Source organism: Canis aureus, chromosome 18, assembly GCF_053574225.1.
Source record: "Canis aureus isolate CA01 chromosome 18, VMU_Caureus_v.1.0, whole genome shotgun sequence".
NCBI lineage: Eukaryota > Metazoa > Chordata > Mammalia > Carnivora > Canidae > Canis > Canis aureus.
Genome location: NC_135628.1, coordinates 29,903,997 through 29,921,193, shown reverse-complemented (window position 1 = coordinate 29,921,193; position 17,197 = coordinate 29,903,997). Strand labels below are relative to the sequence as shown.

The 17,197-nt window shown below is 41.5% G+C and overlaps 2 protein-coding genes across 4 annotated transcripts in view; one reads left to right on the top strand and one right to left on the bottom strand.

The window, feature by feature from the left end:
• ANKMY2 (ankyrin repeat and MYND domain containing 2) overlaps nt 1-9,675 on the bottom strand; it is a 36,565-nt gene extending 26,890 nt beyond the window's left edge. Inside the window, exons 1-2 of one of the 2 annotated variants that reach the window (XM_077856660.1) lie at nt 9,396-9,675; nt 4,153-4,217 (exon numbers count right to left, since the gene is read on the bottom strand). In XM_077856660.1, the coding sequence (XP_077712786.1) occupies nt 4,153-4,217; nt 9,396-9,462 (132 nt within the window). In that variant the 5' untranslated portion in view covers nt 9,463-9,675. Of the gene's footprint in view, nt 1-4,152; nt 4,218-6,786; nt 6,856-9,395 lie in introns of those variants that run through there. The other variant, XM_077856661.1, reaches the window with a different exon arrangement.
• Nucleotides 9,676-10,017: 342 nt separating this feature from the next.
• Nucleotides 10,018-17,197, top strand: part of BZW2 (basic leucine zipper and W2 domains 2) — a 63,086-nt gene continuing 55,906 nt past the window's right edge. Inside the window, exon 1 of one of the 2 annotated variants that reach the window (XM_077856664.1) lies at nt 10,018-10,174. The gene's annotated coding sequence lies outside the window, so the exon portion shown is untranslated. The remainder of the gene's footprint in view (nt 10,175-17,197) is intronic. The other variant, XM_077856663.1, reaches the window with a different exon arrangement.

Sequence of the window (17,197 nt, the reverse complement as noted above, 5' to 3'; positions counted from 1 at the left end):
TAATATCTTATTATTTAATATCTTTAATATCTGAAATTGAGTTGTACTTTATAAACACTGGAATCTTACATATTATCACCAATCTCCACCCCCTTCACTTTTTAATATCTCTGAAATCTGGATGAGTCTTAAAACCTATGGCATCTTAGATTCAATGAAACACCAAGACTAAAAATCCTCGCTTCCTTGTCATTTCCCAAAGGCAACTTTGGAAGAAGTCTGCTTCACTGAACTATATGAAAAGCAAGCAGTTACAATTCCTTTGATATTAATGACCCTAAAAAGAATTGAAGCTTCTCTCCTATAATTCTTGTATCAAAGAATTTATCAATATTAGCCAATTACGTTACAATTCTCTATCGTTACCTAAAGCATTCATTCAGTAAACATTTATTGAGTGCCTAATATAAGTCAGACATTGGTGGGTAGCAATGAACTGATTCCATGCCCCTCCAGTCTAAGTCCCTGACATTTAAATTTCCATTGAAGTTACAAGGCAGACAGTAATACAAGTGCTATAGAGAAAGAAAGTCGAGTAAAAGGAAAATAGAATGCCAGAGAGTAAAAGGAGATTATCATTTTTAAAATGACAGTTAAGAAATGTCTCTCTGGGCAGGTGGCATTTGAACAAATCCTTTCCCGAAAGGAGCAAAGACACAGAGGATTTAAATCACTAGTGGAAGAATGCCCCAGGTAAACAGAATACAGGTAGGAGACTCTCGGGGAGAGGAGTACTGCCTTTGAGAAACATCAAGGAGGCTAAATCTGTCCCCAGTTTACTCAAAGCATCTCCAGGAATCTCCTTGTCTTGATCCTCATTCTTCTAAGGTTTTAACATTCAATATAGAGTGTGTCTAATGTTTTAACATTAAGTATGCTATTGTTTGTGGAAGGTTTCCACAAACCTTTATCTTTTATCAAGTTATAAACACACACACACACACACACACACACACACCTATTCAATCCTAATCTGTTAAGTGCTTTTACCATCAATGGATGTTAAATTTTATCATCTGTTGAGATGATCATATTTGCTTCTCTTTTATTCTGTAATATAATGGATTACATTGAAAGATTTTCTAAAACTGAACCATCCTATCATTTCTGAAGAAACCTTACTTGGTTATTATATCTAATTATTCTTTTTTTTTTTTGTGGTAAAGTTTTTTGGTAATTATTCTTTTCACACCTACTGGATCAATTTGGTAGTATCTTAGTATTTTTATGACTGAGTTATAAACTGAATTGGGGGTTTTCTCCAGCTTTTTCCTATTTTAGCATTAGTGTTGTGCTACTTTTATTAAATGAGTTGGGTAACTTCTTTTTATGACCTAACAGTACACTTTGTGTAAAATGAGAAGTCCTTGAAGGTTTTGTAGAGCTAACTCAGGTTTGCAGCTTTAGAAAGTGGTTAGCATTTAAATACATTTATACAAATTTTCCTTAGTTATTCCAGTTTTTCTGCTTCTATATGAGGTGAATATATTCATTTTTATTTTTCTATGAAGCCACTTTTATACGAGTTTTCATATGTCCTGGCTTAAACAAAAAACTTACAAAAATTTCCTTTATAACTACAGTCATGATCTTAGTTTCTTGGTGTTTATTTCACTATTTTCTTTCTTAGACTTTCCAAACTGTGTCTAATATTTTGGTCTTTAGGTTGATAACTTTGTTTTTTCTTTTCTTTTTAAACAGGTTTATTGAGCTATATAACTCACATACCATACAATTCACCCATTTAATACATACAATTAAATGGTTCTCAATATATTTGCAGAAGTTATACAAGTATCATCACAATCAATTTTAGAATATTTTTATTAACCCCACAAGAAACCACATACCATTATCAGTCATTCTTATGTACCACACCCCCACCCCAAGCCCCTGCCCTCTATCCCAGTCCTAGGCAAAACACTAGTCTAATTTCTATACCTATAGACTTGCCTATTTTGGACATCTCCTATAAATGGAATCATATAATATTTAGTCTTTAGTGACTGGCTTCTTTCACTCGGCAAATGTTCTCAAGGTTTGTCCATGTTATGGCACTTACCAGGACTTCATTCCTTTTTATGAATAAATATTCCATTGTATGGATATATGACATTTTGTTTATCCACTGGTCAGTTAAGGGACATTTGGGTTGTTTCCAGCTTTGGCTATTAAGGATAATGCCACTATAAACATTTATAAGCAAGCTTTTGTGTTGACATATGCTTTATTTTTCCTAAGTATATCCCTAGGATTGCTCGGTCATATAGAAACTCTATATTTAATCAGTGGAGGAATTGCCACCTGTTTCCGGAGTGGCTGCACCATTCACCCCCCAACAATTAATGAGGGCTCCAATTTCTCCACCTCTTCACCAGTACTTGTTATTATCTTTTTTATTATAGTTACCTCAGTGGGTGTGAATTGATGGTATCTCACTGCAGTTTTGATAGCAGCTAATACTGAGCATTTTTTTCATTTGCATTTTTATTATAGCCATCACAAAGGGTGTGAACTGGTATCTCACTGCAGTTCCTTGGCAGCTAATATTAAGCATTTTTTCATGTGCCCATTGGTTATCTGAGTATCTTTTTGGAGCAATATCTATTCAGATCCCTTGCCCATTCTTTAATAGGATTATTTGTCTCTTTTTATTGAGTTGCAGAAGTTTGTAATAATTTATAACCTATAGTTATAAGTCCTTTATCAGAAATGATTTATGAAACCATTCTATGGGTTATCTTTTCACTTTTTTAATGATATACCTTGAAGCACAAAAATTTTTATTTTATTTTATTCTTTTGTTGCTTGTGCCTGATGGCTTTTTAAACTGTTTATTTCTATTTTAGTTCACTGGTTCACTTTCTCTATTCTTCGAGTATAGCCTAATTCTTTTTTAAAATTCCAAGGTAAAAGCTGAGAACACATAGATTGAAAGTACAATAATAAATGCTGAAAAATTTCCTCTGAATATCACTCTGGCCACATAGCACAGCTTTTGATAAATACTAGATTTTGATGAATGTTGTATTTTCAGTGTTAAATAGTAGACAATTTCTACTTCTATTCCTTCTTTTACCCAAGAATTATCTAGAATTAAAATAAAACTTTCAGGTTGTTTTATTATTTGGATCATATTTTTGTTTATTTTCAATGTATTCTGTATTAGTCGAACTTTGAAATTAGCTAGTTTCCTTTATAAAACAGTAAATAATACATAGACTAATTTTTATCAATGTTCCATGTAAAAGAAAATGTACTATTTTTTTTCCATCTTACATACAGTGCATTGACTATCAATTAGCTATCCAAATTTTCTGCTTCTTATATTACTTTTTTGTTACTTAATCTGGTGGTTTCTCAAAGGTGTTATTGTGGCCTTACAAATTTCTTGTTTGAATTCTTTTTCTTTATGAATCTCAAAGCTTATGAACTTATAAGTGAAGGTTTACACCTACTATATTCTTGGTGGGTTACTGATTATTAAATTAATCTAGGAGAAAGGCATTTTATCTTTTTAAAAAATTTTTTAAATTTTTTGCTTTAAACTTTATTTTGTCTGACATTAATTTTGGTACTCATTTTTGGGTAAAAGGTCAATAAAACTCCTTCCTCTTTCTGCACGAGCAACTGACATTCAGTTAACTTTCTAGTACTAGAGCCACACTGTATCATAAAGTAGCTACTAGTTACACATGGCTAATGGCTGATATTGGACAGCTCAGAAAAGACATCACCATCATCACAGAAAGTTATTTTGAAGAGCAGTTGTTCTAGAAAGTTGGGTTTAGGTTTGGTTAGCTTTCCCTAGAAGTAGAATCACTTTATCAAAAGTATGCACGTTTAAAAATGACACAATTCCAAAATTTTCTCCAAAATGTGATGCCAATCTACACCTAATCCATTAGTATATAGAAGTCCAATATTTCCCACACTTTACAGAAATGATGATTTAGTTTAATTTGTTCTTATTTGATTAATAAAATTAAACATGTTCTTATATACTTTTTTGTCTTTTGTAAACTGCTTACATTTCGTTTAGAGATGAGTATAACTTGAGCACAAATGCTAGAAAACAACTCTTACCATTGCATTTTATATATTATCAATTCTTATAAAAATAAGCATTTTATTCAGCTTTTTAAATTTTACCTCATCCAAACAGTTGACACGAACATTCTTGCTGGCTAATAATGTTCCAGCTTCTTGGACAGTACCTTTAAAAAAGAAAGAAAAGGAAAAAAAAAGGAAGAAAAGAAAGAAATACAAAATTAGTTATTTATCATTACAACAGAAAAAAAACTAACATCATGGAAACAAATTTTAAAGGGTTATATGTAAAACTAAAACTAGTCTGGTTAGCTTGTTAGGAAATAAAGCATCAACATGTAGTATTTTTTCCACAATGTAATTATCCAGAAGAATTGATTTACAGAAGCCAAAATAGCTCCATCTTGTTTTTACTTCCAATGACCTTAAAGTATATTAAATTGGCCATATTTTCCCTTTGGCAGTGATACAATAACCACAAAGCATAAATAAGACTCCTAATACTGAAATCTTAAAGAGCATGTAGTCCAACCCACCATCTGAAGCTTAAATTCCAGTCAATGTAATAACTGGAGTTCAAAATGTAGTCAGTATTTATATGCCCTGTCATCACGAGGCCCTGTGAATTGATAAGAGCATTCTTATAATAGAATTCTTGGTTTAGAAATGCTTAGGTAAACATTTCTTTAAAGCCTGCTTCCATATAAAAGTGCCTTATGGTCAGCACTCAGACTGTCATACTGAACGTCCTCTAACATAAACCTGAAGGTTAGTCCTTTGTAAATTTGGAAATACACTGTAATTGGGCTGCACCTGTCAGGTTTTTCCAGTCTTCTGTAAGGCATACTGACATAAGCAAGTAGTTAAAGAGAGAATGTTGCTATTATCATTAATAACAGTCAGCCCACTCATTCTGCCAAAAAATTTCTGGTTTGACAGGGAAGGGAACAATGAAATTGAATGTTCTCAGAAAGAAAGGATGAGATAAGCCTCTCCTCCAAAAGGACATAAAAGAAAAGGAGCATCCCACAACTAGGAGTTATTTCTCTCTATAAACTGAAAATTACAGTTGCAGAATGTGCTAAATTCTGCTAGTTGCCCAGAGTTAAATGTGGAATGCAGAATAAAGATTAGCATGCTTCTCTCTCCCTGACCTGCTCCTTAGGCATCTGGTTGCCTCATACCAAGAGGGAAAAGACAGAGAAATGTCTCCCAGATTGACAGAGAAATAGCTCTGCTGGGAAAATGTGTCAAGTGAATGATTTACAAGTCCCTGGGTCATGAGAGCAGCTATCTTGTAAATAGTGCATTTTTCTGACACTGTACTCCATCTGAGGGCAGGTAATATCACTGGCTATAGCTCTGAAGGGCTACAGAGTAAGTGAGTAAAGCCCTCAAGCATGTAAGCAAGTTCTATATGGAACATTATCCACACCTGGCCTTCTCATCAGAGACTTTCTCCTCCACCTTTAGAAAGGAATTATAACAGAACAAAAACTCCAGCACCCCAATTTCACTTCAGGATGATACTTTGGCTGATATCCATTATTCAGTGAGAAATAATTGAAGTTATTTTTCCACCTAGTCAGGTGTTCACTCAGTAAAGGGACAATACTATAGGGACTGTGAGCATGTCAAAGCATGCCACATGTTAGGGGGAGGATAGGGATTCCGATTATAAACATTTGGCTCACGTGAGAGAACAGGTCAATGATTCTATGAAATGTTTATCCCAATGGCCAACAATCTAAGTTAAATCTGTCTTGTTAGGGAGTAATTTAAAATAAATAAGTAAAGATGAGGCGTGTATACATATACCACTGAATACCAGTTAGCCTTTTGAAATGCAGGGACCAGGATGGAGCTTTTTTTCTCCAACTGTTTGGGCTTCCAGATTTTGGAAAACAGATGAGCAAATGAGGAAAATGTGTAATGAATTCTAATTTTATTTTCCTAATATAATGACTTTGGTAGAAAACTATAGGTCTAAATACACTAATATGCACCATCTATCATACTTTAATTATACCTAAACATAGTTGGTGAAATAAACCTTATTGTCCAAGTCTACTTCATAAATCCTTTTATGTAAATAATGAAAAAAAGTAGTAAATTTATTTTCTCATTTAGTCAACAATCTCAGAGATTTCAGGTACTAAACAAGTAATGGAAGATTTTCTGATTTATGCCCTTAAGGAAAGTTTAATGTATTTTGAAATAGTGCTTCTTCAGTGCTTAACAAAAACTATATCAGAATTTAGAAGAATGGGTCAATGTACACGTAACATAAACTCATCAGCTGTGCTTCAGTGATCCTAATTTTCTCTTCTTAAATGTAAAATGGATGCCATCATTAACTATGATATGAATGGTATATATGAAAGAGCTTCTGTTTTATCTGGAACTTCTTGGCATTCCAACAAATAGATAATCTATAAACTACCTAGCATTTGATTTGAAGAAGAAAGTGTTCTGAAAGTGTCTAGAAGCAATGTGCTGTATTCTCTGGATTGTAAGTCTCACTCACAGTCAGCTTAACTTCTGAAGGGCAGTAACTGGCAGAAAAGAGATACTCAATAATTTGCTGAGTTTATTTTGGATTGGCCAAAATGACAGGTCACACTTGGCTGAAAATTTATTGTTAGTTCCAACTACTAGTGCTGACTAATCTAGCACTTCTCAAAGTTAAGAATGTAACCAAGGGAAAAAAAAAAAGAATTAAAAACTTCTACCCACCCACTTTAAAAAGTTTCTTATGCGTATTAATACAAGCTTTGCTTATGATCTTCATTCAACTGCAAAAAAATTTACAAATTAAACGCACACAAAACTATAAAATCAGTAACAGTTAAAATTAATTTAAAAACTAGTTAATTTTAAATTATTTTAAAATATTTTATTTTAAATAATAAGTTAAAAAAATAATAAGTTAGATTAATTAATACAGATGATACTGCGTTGCTGAAATTAAATTGCCTCTAGAAGTGAATATGGAATGGGCTGCTATGGTTCTGGTTTCAGTTTTAGTTTAGTTTGTTTTCAAGTCCAGTGCATTTCTAGGACCACAGGCCAAATGATATCTCTGCTTTGCCACTTATTTTCAGTGTGACACCGGACAAATTATCTAACTTTTCAGTTCCTCCGTTTCTATGACTATAAAGTGGAGATCACTGTACATACCATAAAAACAGATAACACAAACAGCATTTTAAATGCTTTACAGGCACTAACTCATTTGATCCTCCCAACAAGAGTGTGAGGTAGGTACCATGGAGAAACGGAAGCTCAGTAAGAGTAAGTTGCCCAAGGCCACGTGACCAGCAAATGATTGAGATAGGATTCCAAATCAGATCTGCATGGTGAACCACCACCCCATGTGGTCTCATCATGCTGTTGCTTAAAAATAATTCCTAGGGCATCAAAATCAAATATATCAACAGATGTAAAGTGCTAAGTATTATGATGTAAAGTGCTATGTATTATGTCTGGCTCATATTCAATATTCAATAAAGGTAGATTATAATTGTTATTTTCTCATATCTCCCATTATTTTTCTTTGAGAGTACAGTGATGTCCCATGGACCTTCACCTGAAAAGAATGTATCACCGACTAAGTCCAGTCTCATTTCTTCATGGCTTGGGCCAATGAAATCGGTGAACCATACTGTGTCTGTGCACAAATGCAACGTGATGTACACTGTGGATCCAGAAACAGCAGCAGTAACCAGACTAAACTTTACATTAATTCTCGTTTATACCATCTTCAAAATAAAGACTGGTGTACACCCCCCCCCCCAAAAAAAAACCCACAAAAGCATCCAAGGCTTCCCTTTCCACTTTATAAAACTGCTCACTTGTTCATACTTTGACAAACCGATAGCTCTGTACTGTTTAAAAGCAGAACGTGCATCTCTGGTGGATTCTGAGCGGATCCTGTTTCCTTCTGCCCAGCACAGTACCTGGCTCACAGCTGGCGCTCACGTGTTAGAACTGAATCCCAGAGCCAACCCGGGGAAGGGAGAAAGTAACCGCAGGACACAAAGCATGCAGTACCAAAAAAAACAAAAAAACAAAACAAACAAACAAACAAACAAAACACAAAAAAGGGGCCAGAACCGTGCAGCACAAACGATAAAAGCACCAACTCCATGTCCTACAGTCCTGGGCAAAGATCACTTAGGATAAATGTAGCTGTGACTGGTTTAAAACTGTTGAGATCAGACCAGGTGGCCTTGGGCTCATCTGCACCAGTGGGGTTCAAATCCGATTTTTTTTTTTTTCTCTTTTCCGTCTAGGCTTCCCCTTGTCAGTATTAAGAATAAATCTGCCTTACTCTCCGAGGGTCCAGATTTGAGCCAGGCTGCCCGACAGGAAGAGGGCTGGCAAGTGGGGAGCCTGCATGGACAGATGTGCAGATGTGCCTGCCTCCATCCTGGAGCGTAAACTGTGTCCGCGGTGCCTGTGCAGGAGAAGCCACGTAGTCACGCTGCTGTCACCTGCCAGGTAACGGGACTCGGCAGGGGACTCCTCCGGGACGTCCACTCGGGGGCAGAGGGGAAACAGGGCCCCCGGCCGGTCCCCGCGGCCCTCGCGGCCCGGCACCCGAAGCTGCGGAGGTGGGACAGGCGCCGGGAGAGCGCCAGGGCAGGCGCTGACGAGCACGCGGCGGGGAGCGGAGCTGGGCGAGGGCGCCGAGGGCTGCGGGCGCCCGGCCAACCTCCTGGCTTCCCCGCGGGTTGCAAGGAGGCCGCGGAGGCCGGGACGCAGACCCCTCCGGGTAGCAAAGGACAGACCTAGTTCTGTGCCCTTGGAAAGAACCCTTCTCTAGAGGATTTCCCTCCCACCCCACCACCTCCCCCCCAGGCGGGGGCGGGGGCGGGGACGGCCGAGGCATCCAGATTCTTCGGCCTCCGGAAGTCGAAACGGCCCTTTAGACAGACACCCTTCCAAGAACCCGAGGCCTCCCCCTGTCGCCAAGCCAGGCGAGGGTCAAAATCACCTGGAGAGTTTTGCAGAAGGCGCACCATGGGACCCACACCCAGGGGCCGCTCGTTAACGATCTGAGCCGGGGCCTGGAAATGTGTTTCTTTCCAAAAATCGGATTCGGAAGACGAACCGCCGCAGCCTCCAGCTCCTGTCGCAGCAGTGCTGCTGGCTCCCCTGCTCGCCACCCCCGCAGCCGGTCCCGGGCCAGGCCGGGAGACACGCTGCTTTCCCGGTGCGAGGCCACCAACGTCGCCGGACCCGCGGCGGAGGGTCCGCCCGGCCAGGGCCGCCTCCAGGCTCCGCCACGCCTCCAAGACCAGGCCTGCGAGCGCCCCGCCGCAGCCCAGCAGCGCCCATACCTTTCGCGATGACTTCTAGCAGCTCCTTTTCTTCCCGGGTCAGCTCGCCTTTCGTTATGTGCACCATTGCTCCCGCCAGCTTGAAGACGGTTCTATTTCCTTGGAGGTATTAGAAAAAGAAGCAGTGTGTGCGCGTGTGTTAGGAACGCCGAGCGCAGCGGGGCAACTCGAGGCCGGGGCGCTGAGCAGCCAACCGCGGAAGCGCCCGGAGGCTTGGCCCCCTCCCGCGGGCTGGCGAGCAGCTGGCGAGCTCCGGCGAGCCGGGAGGTCCTTGGGCCGGCCCCGCGGCCGCCGCCGCCCGCCCGCCCGTCATTGGCCAGGCCGGGGGGCGGAGCCACAGGAGGCGGCAGCCGGAGACTCCCATTGGCGCAGCCCGGCCGGGAAGAACCCAACGGAGAAAACCAGGGGGGGGGATGGAAGTCGTCTTCCGCCTTCCCCGCCGCGCCCTGCCGCTCCGCTCAGAGGTCTAGGCGCACGCAGCCTTCAGGCTCCCTCTCCTGAAGTTCTGGGCCCGGGCCTGGCTGCTCGGGGCGCCGAGGCCCCCGGCTGCGGCGACGAGGCCGCGGGTTCCCCCGGGAGTGGCGCGGCCCGAGCGGGGGGCGGCCCGGGGGGCGGGGCGGCGCGGGAGGCGGGGCTGCGCCGGGCTCCGTGGGTCGGTGTCAATGTGTCTGTCCTTCACTCCTCCATTGTCTGCCGCCGCCACTGCCGCGGGTGCCACCGCCGCTGCCGGGATCGCCGCAGCCTGCAGCCTCGCGCGTCGCCGCTACCTCCTCGGACAGGTGAGGAGCGACTCGGGCGGTGCGGGGGGCGCGTGGGAGGCTGCGGGGAGCGCGGCCGCCGCCCCGCCCCGCCCCGCCGGGGGCTCCCCTCCGGGCCGGAGCCGGCGGCAGGAAGCATGTGCCCGCTGGGGCGCTTCCCGGCCCCGGGGTGGGGGAGCCTGCCCGCCTCCCCCGCGGCCGTCGCAGATGCCGCGCGCCGCGCCCCAGGCTGAGGACCCGCCGCTCGCCACGTCCGGCCGCCGCGGGGAGACCCGGGACCGCGAGGCGGCGGGGGCGGGCCACGCGGCGGGACGCGGTGGGTGCAGAGCGGCGGGGGCGTGGACCGCCAGATGCGGCCCCCCGGAGGCCGGGGCTGGGGCCTCGGGCCAGGGGCGCGATGGGGGAGTGCGGGCGAGCTGAACGCGGCGCGGGAGGGCTCTCCAGAGGGGGTAGTTCTCCTTCGGCCAGCCTCGACCGCCTCCCCCCCTCCCCTCCCCACCCCCCTCCGGCCAAAGCACACACACTCTGCTTGTCATCTCCTCCGGCCCCTGTGGACGCCGCGGAGGAAAACCGGATCTGAGCGCCCCGTGGTGCCTGTTGAGGATGTTTGGAAGCAATTCACACTTAAACTAATACTTGGTTTAGGAGCGATGGCCCGGGGGGAAGGGGGAAGGAAGGGCCTCCGCTCGGCTGGAGTTCCCGGTCTCTTTGTAACTCAGATCTTGAGATTTATGGAAATAGGGAGGGGAGGGGGAAGAGGGCGGAGATTACATTGGTGTTGCTGTCTATATATAGCCGTAGATTAGCCTCCTAATCCAACCTTCATTCAACCGTTGGAGGTTGCCTCGAGCGAGCTTGCAGTTTCCCCCGTAGGTAGTAGCTAGGGGGTAAGTACAAGTGTGAACCCTCCTGCGGCTCAGAAGCGAGACTTAGTAGCTAAGACGGAGTCAGTCGTTGCTCCAGGGCGCGCCTCCGCAGCATATTTACGGCATCAATGAAAGCTTCCTTAGAAATTAACGTTCATGTGTTACTGTGGTTTTCTCTGCCGACTTGTATTGATTTTTCTTCCTAGACGCATCTACTTCAAAGAGAAATATTTGAATAATTATGTAGACTTTTTTTTTTTTTTTTTGCTAAGCATCCCCCACCAACCACTCTTTCTCCCCACAGTGCCACATATGAAATGAAATGCATTTTCATCTGGCCTTCTAATGCTTCTATTTCTTTTTCTTTCTTTCTTTCTTTCCTTTTTTTTTTTTTTTAAAGCATTCACGAAAGCTTCTGAAATCCTGGAAGATGTTCATCATTATTTCCTGCATTTAGCAGAATCTTTTCTAAACTCCAGCTGTTTTCTTTTTAAGGCTTCATCTTTACAGGCTGAGGCAGATCCGAGCCAGAACATCTCACATGAAAATACTTCGTAATTATTCATCTCAGTGTATAACAAAGAAACTGTTGTGTGATGATGCTTTAATAATGATGTCCCTGTTCAAACGACCAAGTAGTAAGGCTTTTGAGAGTGACCAATCTTTTGTAACGCTCAGAATGCTGTTCCTGCTACAGTTACAACTGATTTAAAACATAAGTAGCATGCAGAAGAAACCCACAAATGCTTGCAGAGTAACCTCCTCTAACATGTGATGTAACATTTTCGGCGGATCCCTCTCTAGAACTGGGTACTTCATTGCCAGTATTTCCATCTCTTGTGCCAAATTGGGGCCATGGTTGCTTGAAGGTCACACCTGTTTGTCTCACTGAGGTTGTCAGTTCCTCAAGGATAGCAACTTATTGCCTATTTTCTTGTTGCTTTATGGCATCTGGGTGGCATTTAGTCCTCTGAATACATGACTTCAGTGAATTTAGTCAATGCCATTTAAAAAACTTAACACCTACCCAGAAATGCAGATAAATACTATGTTTAAATTCCTAGAAACCGGTGCGTAATGGATAGCATTCATCTGATGGATTACATTAATCATTTTGTACAGGGCAAATATTTAATGTAGGAATAAGGTTAGCTAATGAGCATACCTTAAACTTGATCAAGGAACTTTTCTTGTACTATGAACGTATTCATGTCAAAGAAGTTTTATTGGTAATAAAATAGCTACCACCCACTTACGGAGTTTTTGGTTTGTGCCAGATATTCTAGCAGATGCTTTATTGTATAGAATCTACTTTTACCATTGTTATAGTGACCTGAGTTAGTCAATGTTACCTCTATTTCAGCAGAGAAAGAGGACAGAAACTAAAATAACTTAGTAAGTTTGCCCACAGCCCCACAGTTAGGAAGTATCAGGGCCAGAATTGGAATCCAGATGTGCCTTCAAAACCTTTCTCTTTCTGCTATTTTCTGCCTACGTGGATGGCAGTAAAGGGGAAATTCTGTAATCTTCAAGTAGTCAGGAGAGAACACATCTGTGTGGTTCAGCATGCCACAGGTACAACAGCCTCCTCCCTACCTCTTTTCCCAGTCTTTTCTCCATGCCCAGCAACCATTGGTATCTGTTTCTCTCAGATCCTTCCTGAGAAGTTTCATATAAACATAGTTTATATGTTTATAGCTTATATGTATATTCCCACTTTTTGAAAGAAACTGGAGCATACAAACACACTTTTCCACACTGCATTAAAAATTTGCTTTGGTCTCTCTTTTTCTTTTGTCACCTTTTAAAAAATAATATTTTCTGAAATGTCTGAAATTGTTGTGTCTCTTTTCTATTACTGCCACCCTAGACCTCTCTCCTGGCCTGTTCCAGCGGGTTCCTAAGAAGCCTGCTTCTCTCTCAACTCTCCTCATCCAGCTAATTCAAGATGCCACCAGTTCAGTAAACCTTGAACACCCACCCATCATCCACCCAAGCATGATGAGACATAACTCTGTAAAGACGGAATTGATTCACTTAAAACATGTCAATAGCTTTCCACTGGCCACAGAACAGAGGTTCAGTTCTTGCTTGGAAGGCTCCAACTTCTGGTCCCAGCCGGCATTTCCAGTCAGCCAGCCCCTCCCACACACTAAGGTCACCACACTTCTGGTTCCCTCACATGCCAGTAATTTCCACCTCTTTGTTCCTGCTTTTCTCTTCCTGGAATGCCCTCCCTTCCCTCACCACAGGGCTCTCTGTCTCCTCAGATCTGATGGACTGCTTAACTTTCAAAATACCACTTCATGTAAACTCTTCTCTCCAGCTTTCATGATCACCTCTCCCATCTCATTCAGTGAGGGCATCACAGGTGCTAGAAAACACATTACTTCATAGGTTTGAAGGGGGGGTAACTAAAAAGCTCAAAGTCTCTACCCTAATCATTGCTTCTTCATCTGGCTCCCCATGAAAATACCTGAAGCAAGTACCTTTTTCGTGACATTCTATGATAGTTCTTATTTATCTGTTTGACCCCTCCTCCTTCTCAACTATGAATTAACTAGGACTAATTTACTCTTGTTTCTCAAAATCGTAACCTAGTGTCTGGCACCCAGTGTATACTCACTGGTTGCTGAGTTGAATTTAGTTTGATCTCTGAGTTATTTTAGGTGGATTTGTTTCCCTACTTGACTAATCCTTCCTGGCAATATGAGGTGATGTGGCACGGAGCGCACACAGCCATAACCAAGGGCAGAAGGTCTTTAAATGTTTCATTCTCAGGCTTCTTGACATTCTGATTGATGAATGCTGTCAACCAAGGAATAAAAAAATGTTAATATGCACATGTTACACATTTTGCATGCCATTCCTGGATTTCCCCCATTATAGCCCCAGACCTCCAACTCTCTGCTTTTAGAGAATGCTGTTTCCTTTTTGTTGCAGGGGAATAGCTTGTTTTCGAGCGTTGCATCTTTCAGGATAATGTTTCCTTGACGTTCGATTTTCTTTTCTTAGGTACATTTTTTTTTTTTTTTGAGAGAATATTTGACACTTTTAAGGAATTTCATTTTAGGGGATCCCTGGGTGGCTCAGAGGTTTGGCGCCTGCCTTTGGCCCCCAGGGGTGCGATCCTAGAGTCCCAGGATCGAGTCCCACGTTGGGCTCCTGGCATGGAGCCTGCTTCTCCCTCTGCCTGTGTCTCTGCCTCTCTCTCTCTCTCTCTCTCATGAATAAATAAATAAATAATCTTTTTTTAAAAAGGAATTTTATTTTATTTTAGGTTTGAAAGAATTATTGTAGCTATATTTTTAAAAGATCCCTTGTCTTTTAGAGATATACTCTGAATTATTTGAGAGAATTATATGGCATCTGAGATTGGCTTCACTATAATTCTGTGACCATAGGAGACAGACACCGAGTAAGAGTATTAATGAAGAAATTGACTTGTGTTAACACTTGAAGCTGGGTGATGAGTACATTGATTTCGTTAAACTGTTCTACTCTTGGGTATGTTTGAAATTTTCCATAATGAAGTTTTTAAGAGGAGGATTTGGAAGTATTACAGCCTCTAAAAATTGTTGTTGTTGTTTAACAAAGCAGAAGAAATAATATGAATGCAAATGTTCTTTCTCTATACTTGGAATTTAGCTTATGCAATTATTCATTTAATGTTAAAACAGTTATACCTAAATCTGCAAAGGATGATCTTGTGAACAATGCATTTCCATAAACTGTTCACATCACATTTTAGCTTCTCCACAAAACTAAGAGGTAGGTGGCATTGCTCAGTGCTTGTGTCACAGGCTTATGAATATCTCACTGGAAGCTAATTTTCATCTTTTTTGGAAAATGACAAAGTAATTTGCAGACGAGTCTGAATAAGGGGTGTAAATATATTGAATTTAAAGGAAAAAAGCAAGATGTGAATGAAGTGGAGATACCGATTTTCTTCTATTCCTTATAAACCATTTCCAAAAAAGAAGTACCAAAACTGTTGTGAGCAATATCAGCATTTTTAGGACAAGTATATTAATGTAGGAATATAAGACTCAGAACTTGTGCCTGCAAGATTCTTACTCAGGGTTTGCTTAACTAAATGCTTATTTTCACACTTACTTCCTGGATTCTTACAACTTTATAATTTAATATATCCTGGTATTTAGGTTTCTTTTATTATGTCTTGGACTTTTTAAATGTTAATGATTCCCAAGGCCGACATGGAGATTTTTTATATCATTTTTAACATGTCTTCCCAGACTTTGACGGATTTTTAAAGATTTAATTAAGCTTCAAGGTGAAGTCTTCACAATGTCTAAGGACAATGTAGCCAATCCAATATCACTGCCAGATATTGCTGAAGTACACATTAGTATATCTCTAGCTTCATCTCATATTTACATTACCTATATCACTGTGCAATTTAAAACTATGCTGGTGCCTCTTATCTGTGTGTAACAGAACTGCTCCAATAATTAAAAATAGAAAGCTATTTCTGTATCAGAAGAAAAAAGTTAGTACCCCCTTCCCAATATTAGGCTAGAAAATTGATGGTTTTGTCTCTTGTCATTTGATTGTCTATTGTGGGATTGTGTTAAGCCTAGAAGACAAAGCAGCTCTTTAAACTACATTGATCACCCTCTGAGTAGAATTTCTTCCTGGTCTGTTGATCGTGGAGTAAAGCAGGCCCACTAAGTAGCCTCTTCTGATCTGGTAGGAAATGATTATGGATGGTCTCTGGGAGACAGCCAAGCACAACCAGAGCTCTGGGAATTGGAGGGAGAAAACTTTATTTATTTATTTATTTATTTATTTTATTTATTTAATTTATTATTTATTTATTTGTTTCTTTGAAAGAGACAGAGAGGGATCCCTGGGTGGCGCAGCGGTTTGGCGCCTGCTTTTGGCCCAGGGCGTGATCCTGGAGACCCGGGATCGAATCCCACATCAGGCTCCCAGTGCATGGAGCCTGCTTCTCCCTCTGTCTGTGTCTCTGCCTCTCTCTCTCTCTCTCTCTGTGACTATCATAAATAAATAAAAAAAAAAAAAAAAAAGAAAGAGACAGAGAGACCTAGTATAAGCAGTAGGGAGGTGCACAGGGAGAGGGAAAGGGAGAAGCAGACTTCCCCCTGAGCAGGGAGCCAGACAATGATGATGCATGGCTTGATCTCAGGCCCGTGAGATCATGACCTGAGCCCAGGTAGATGCTAACTGACTGAGCCACTCAGGCACCCCAACATAAAAATTATTTTTAAGGAGACAGTCACAAGAGATACAATTCTAATAATTAAATCTCAGAATTGATATGTTATTAAGAAAAATCTTGGTGTTCATCTGTTATGACCAATGAGTCCCAAAGAATAAGACATTTTTTCCTCCAGGAGGATGGTATGATATCTTTCAGGAGATAGGCCAACCCCTGAACCAATAGGAACTGAATGAAGTAATCATCCTAAAGCTTTGTCCTGCTTATATCAGTCCATAGGTTAGATACCTTTGAGAACCCTTTGCTTGTTCAAGTGGCATCTCTGATACCTACCTGCCTTTCAGTTCTAATTGGAGCAATGTTTTTACTCCTCTACCCATCAGGCTTCCTGATCCTGGAATGCCCACCTCCACCCATTTCTGTATCAAATTTATTCAAATCCTTCTCAGCTCAAATGATCCCTCCTCCCCACAGCCTTCTCCAATCCCCAGCCAGAGCAGTACAAACAGGAGTGTGAATTCCAGAAGGAGTGGAGCTCAGTGGGAGGGCTAATTCCTGGACAAAGTGGGATTTTGAACGAAGTCTAGAAAGGACTGGTAAATTTGGCAAGCCAGAAAATGGACAGCATTCCAGGGAGAACAACCCCCTAGAAAACCAATTATAAAAAATATAACATTAAAATATTTCCAAGATAAATATGGGCTGCAGTTTTAGGGTCATCCATACAGGAACAAGCAATGATTTCACTCAAAGACATGTTTTTCTCAATGTCAACTTTTTAAGATCATAAAAGTAGTAGATTATGTTTTAAAGCATACATTGATGATGTTCTTACTCTCAAGTACTTTATAAAGCGTGACGTCACATGTTAAGACTAAATCAAAATTACAAACCACCGCGTTCAGCATTGGTGATAGCAGAAAGTTGATACTAGGCATGAGAATACAATGGAAAAGAAAATCATATACCTATTAG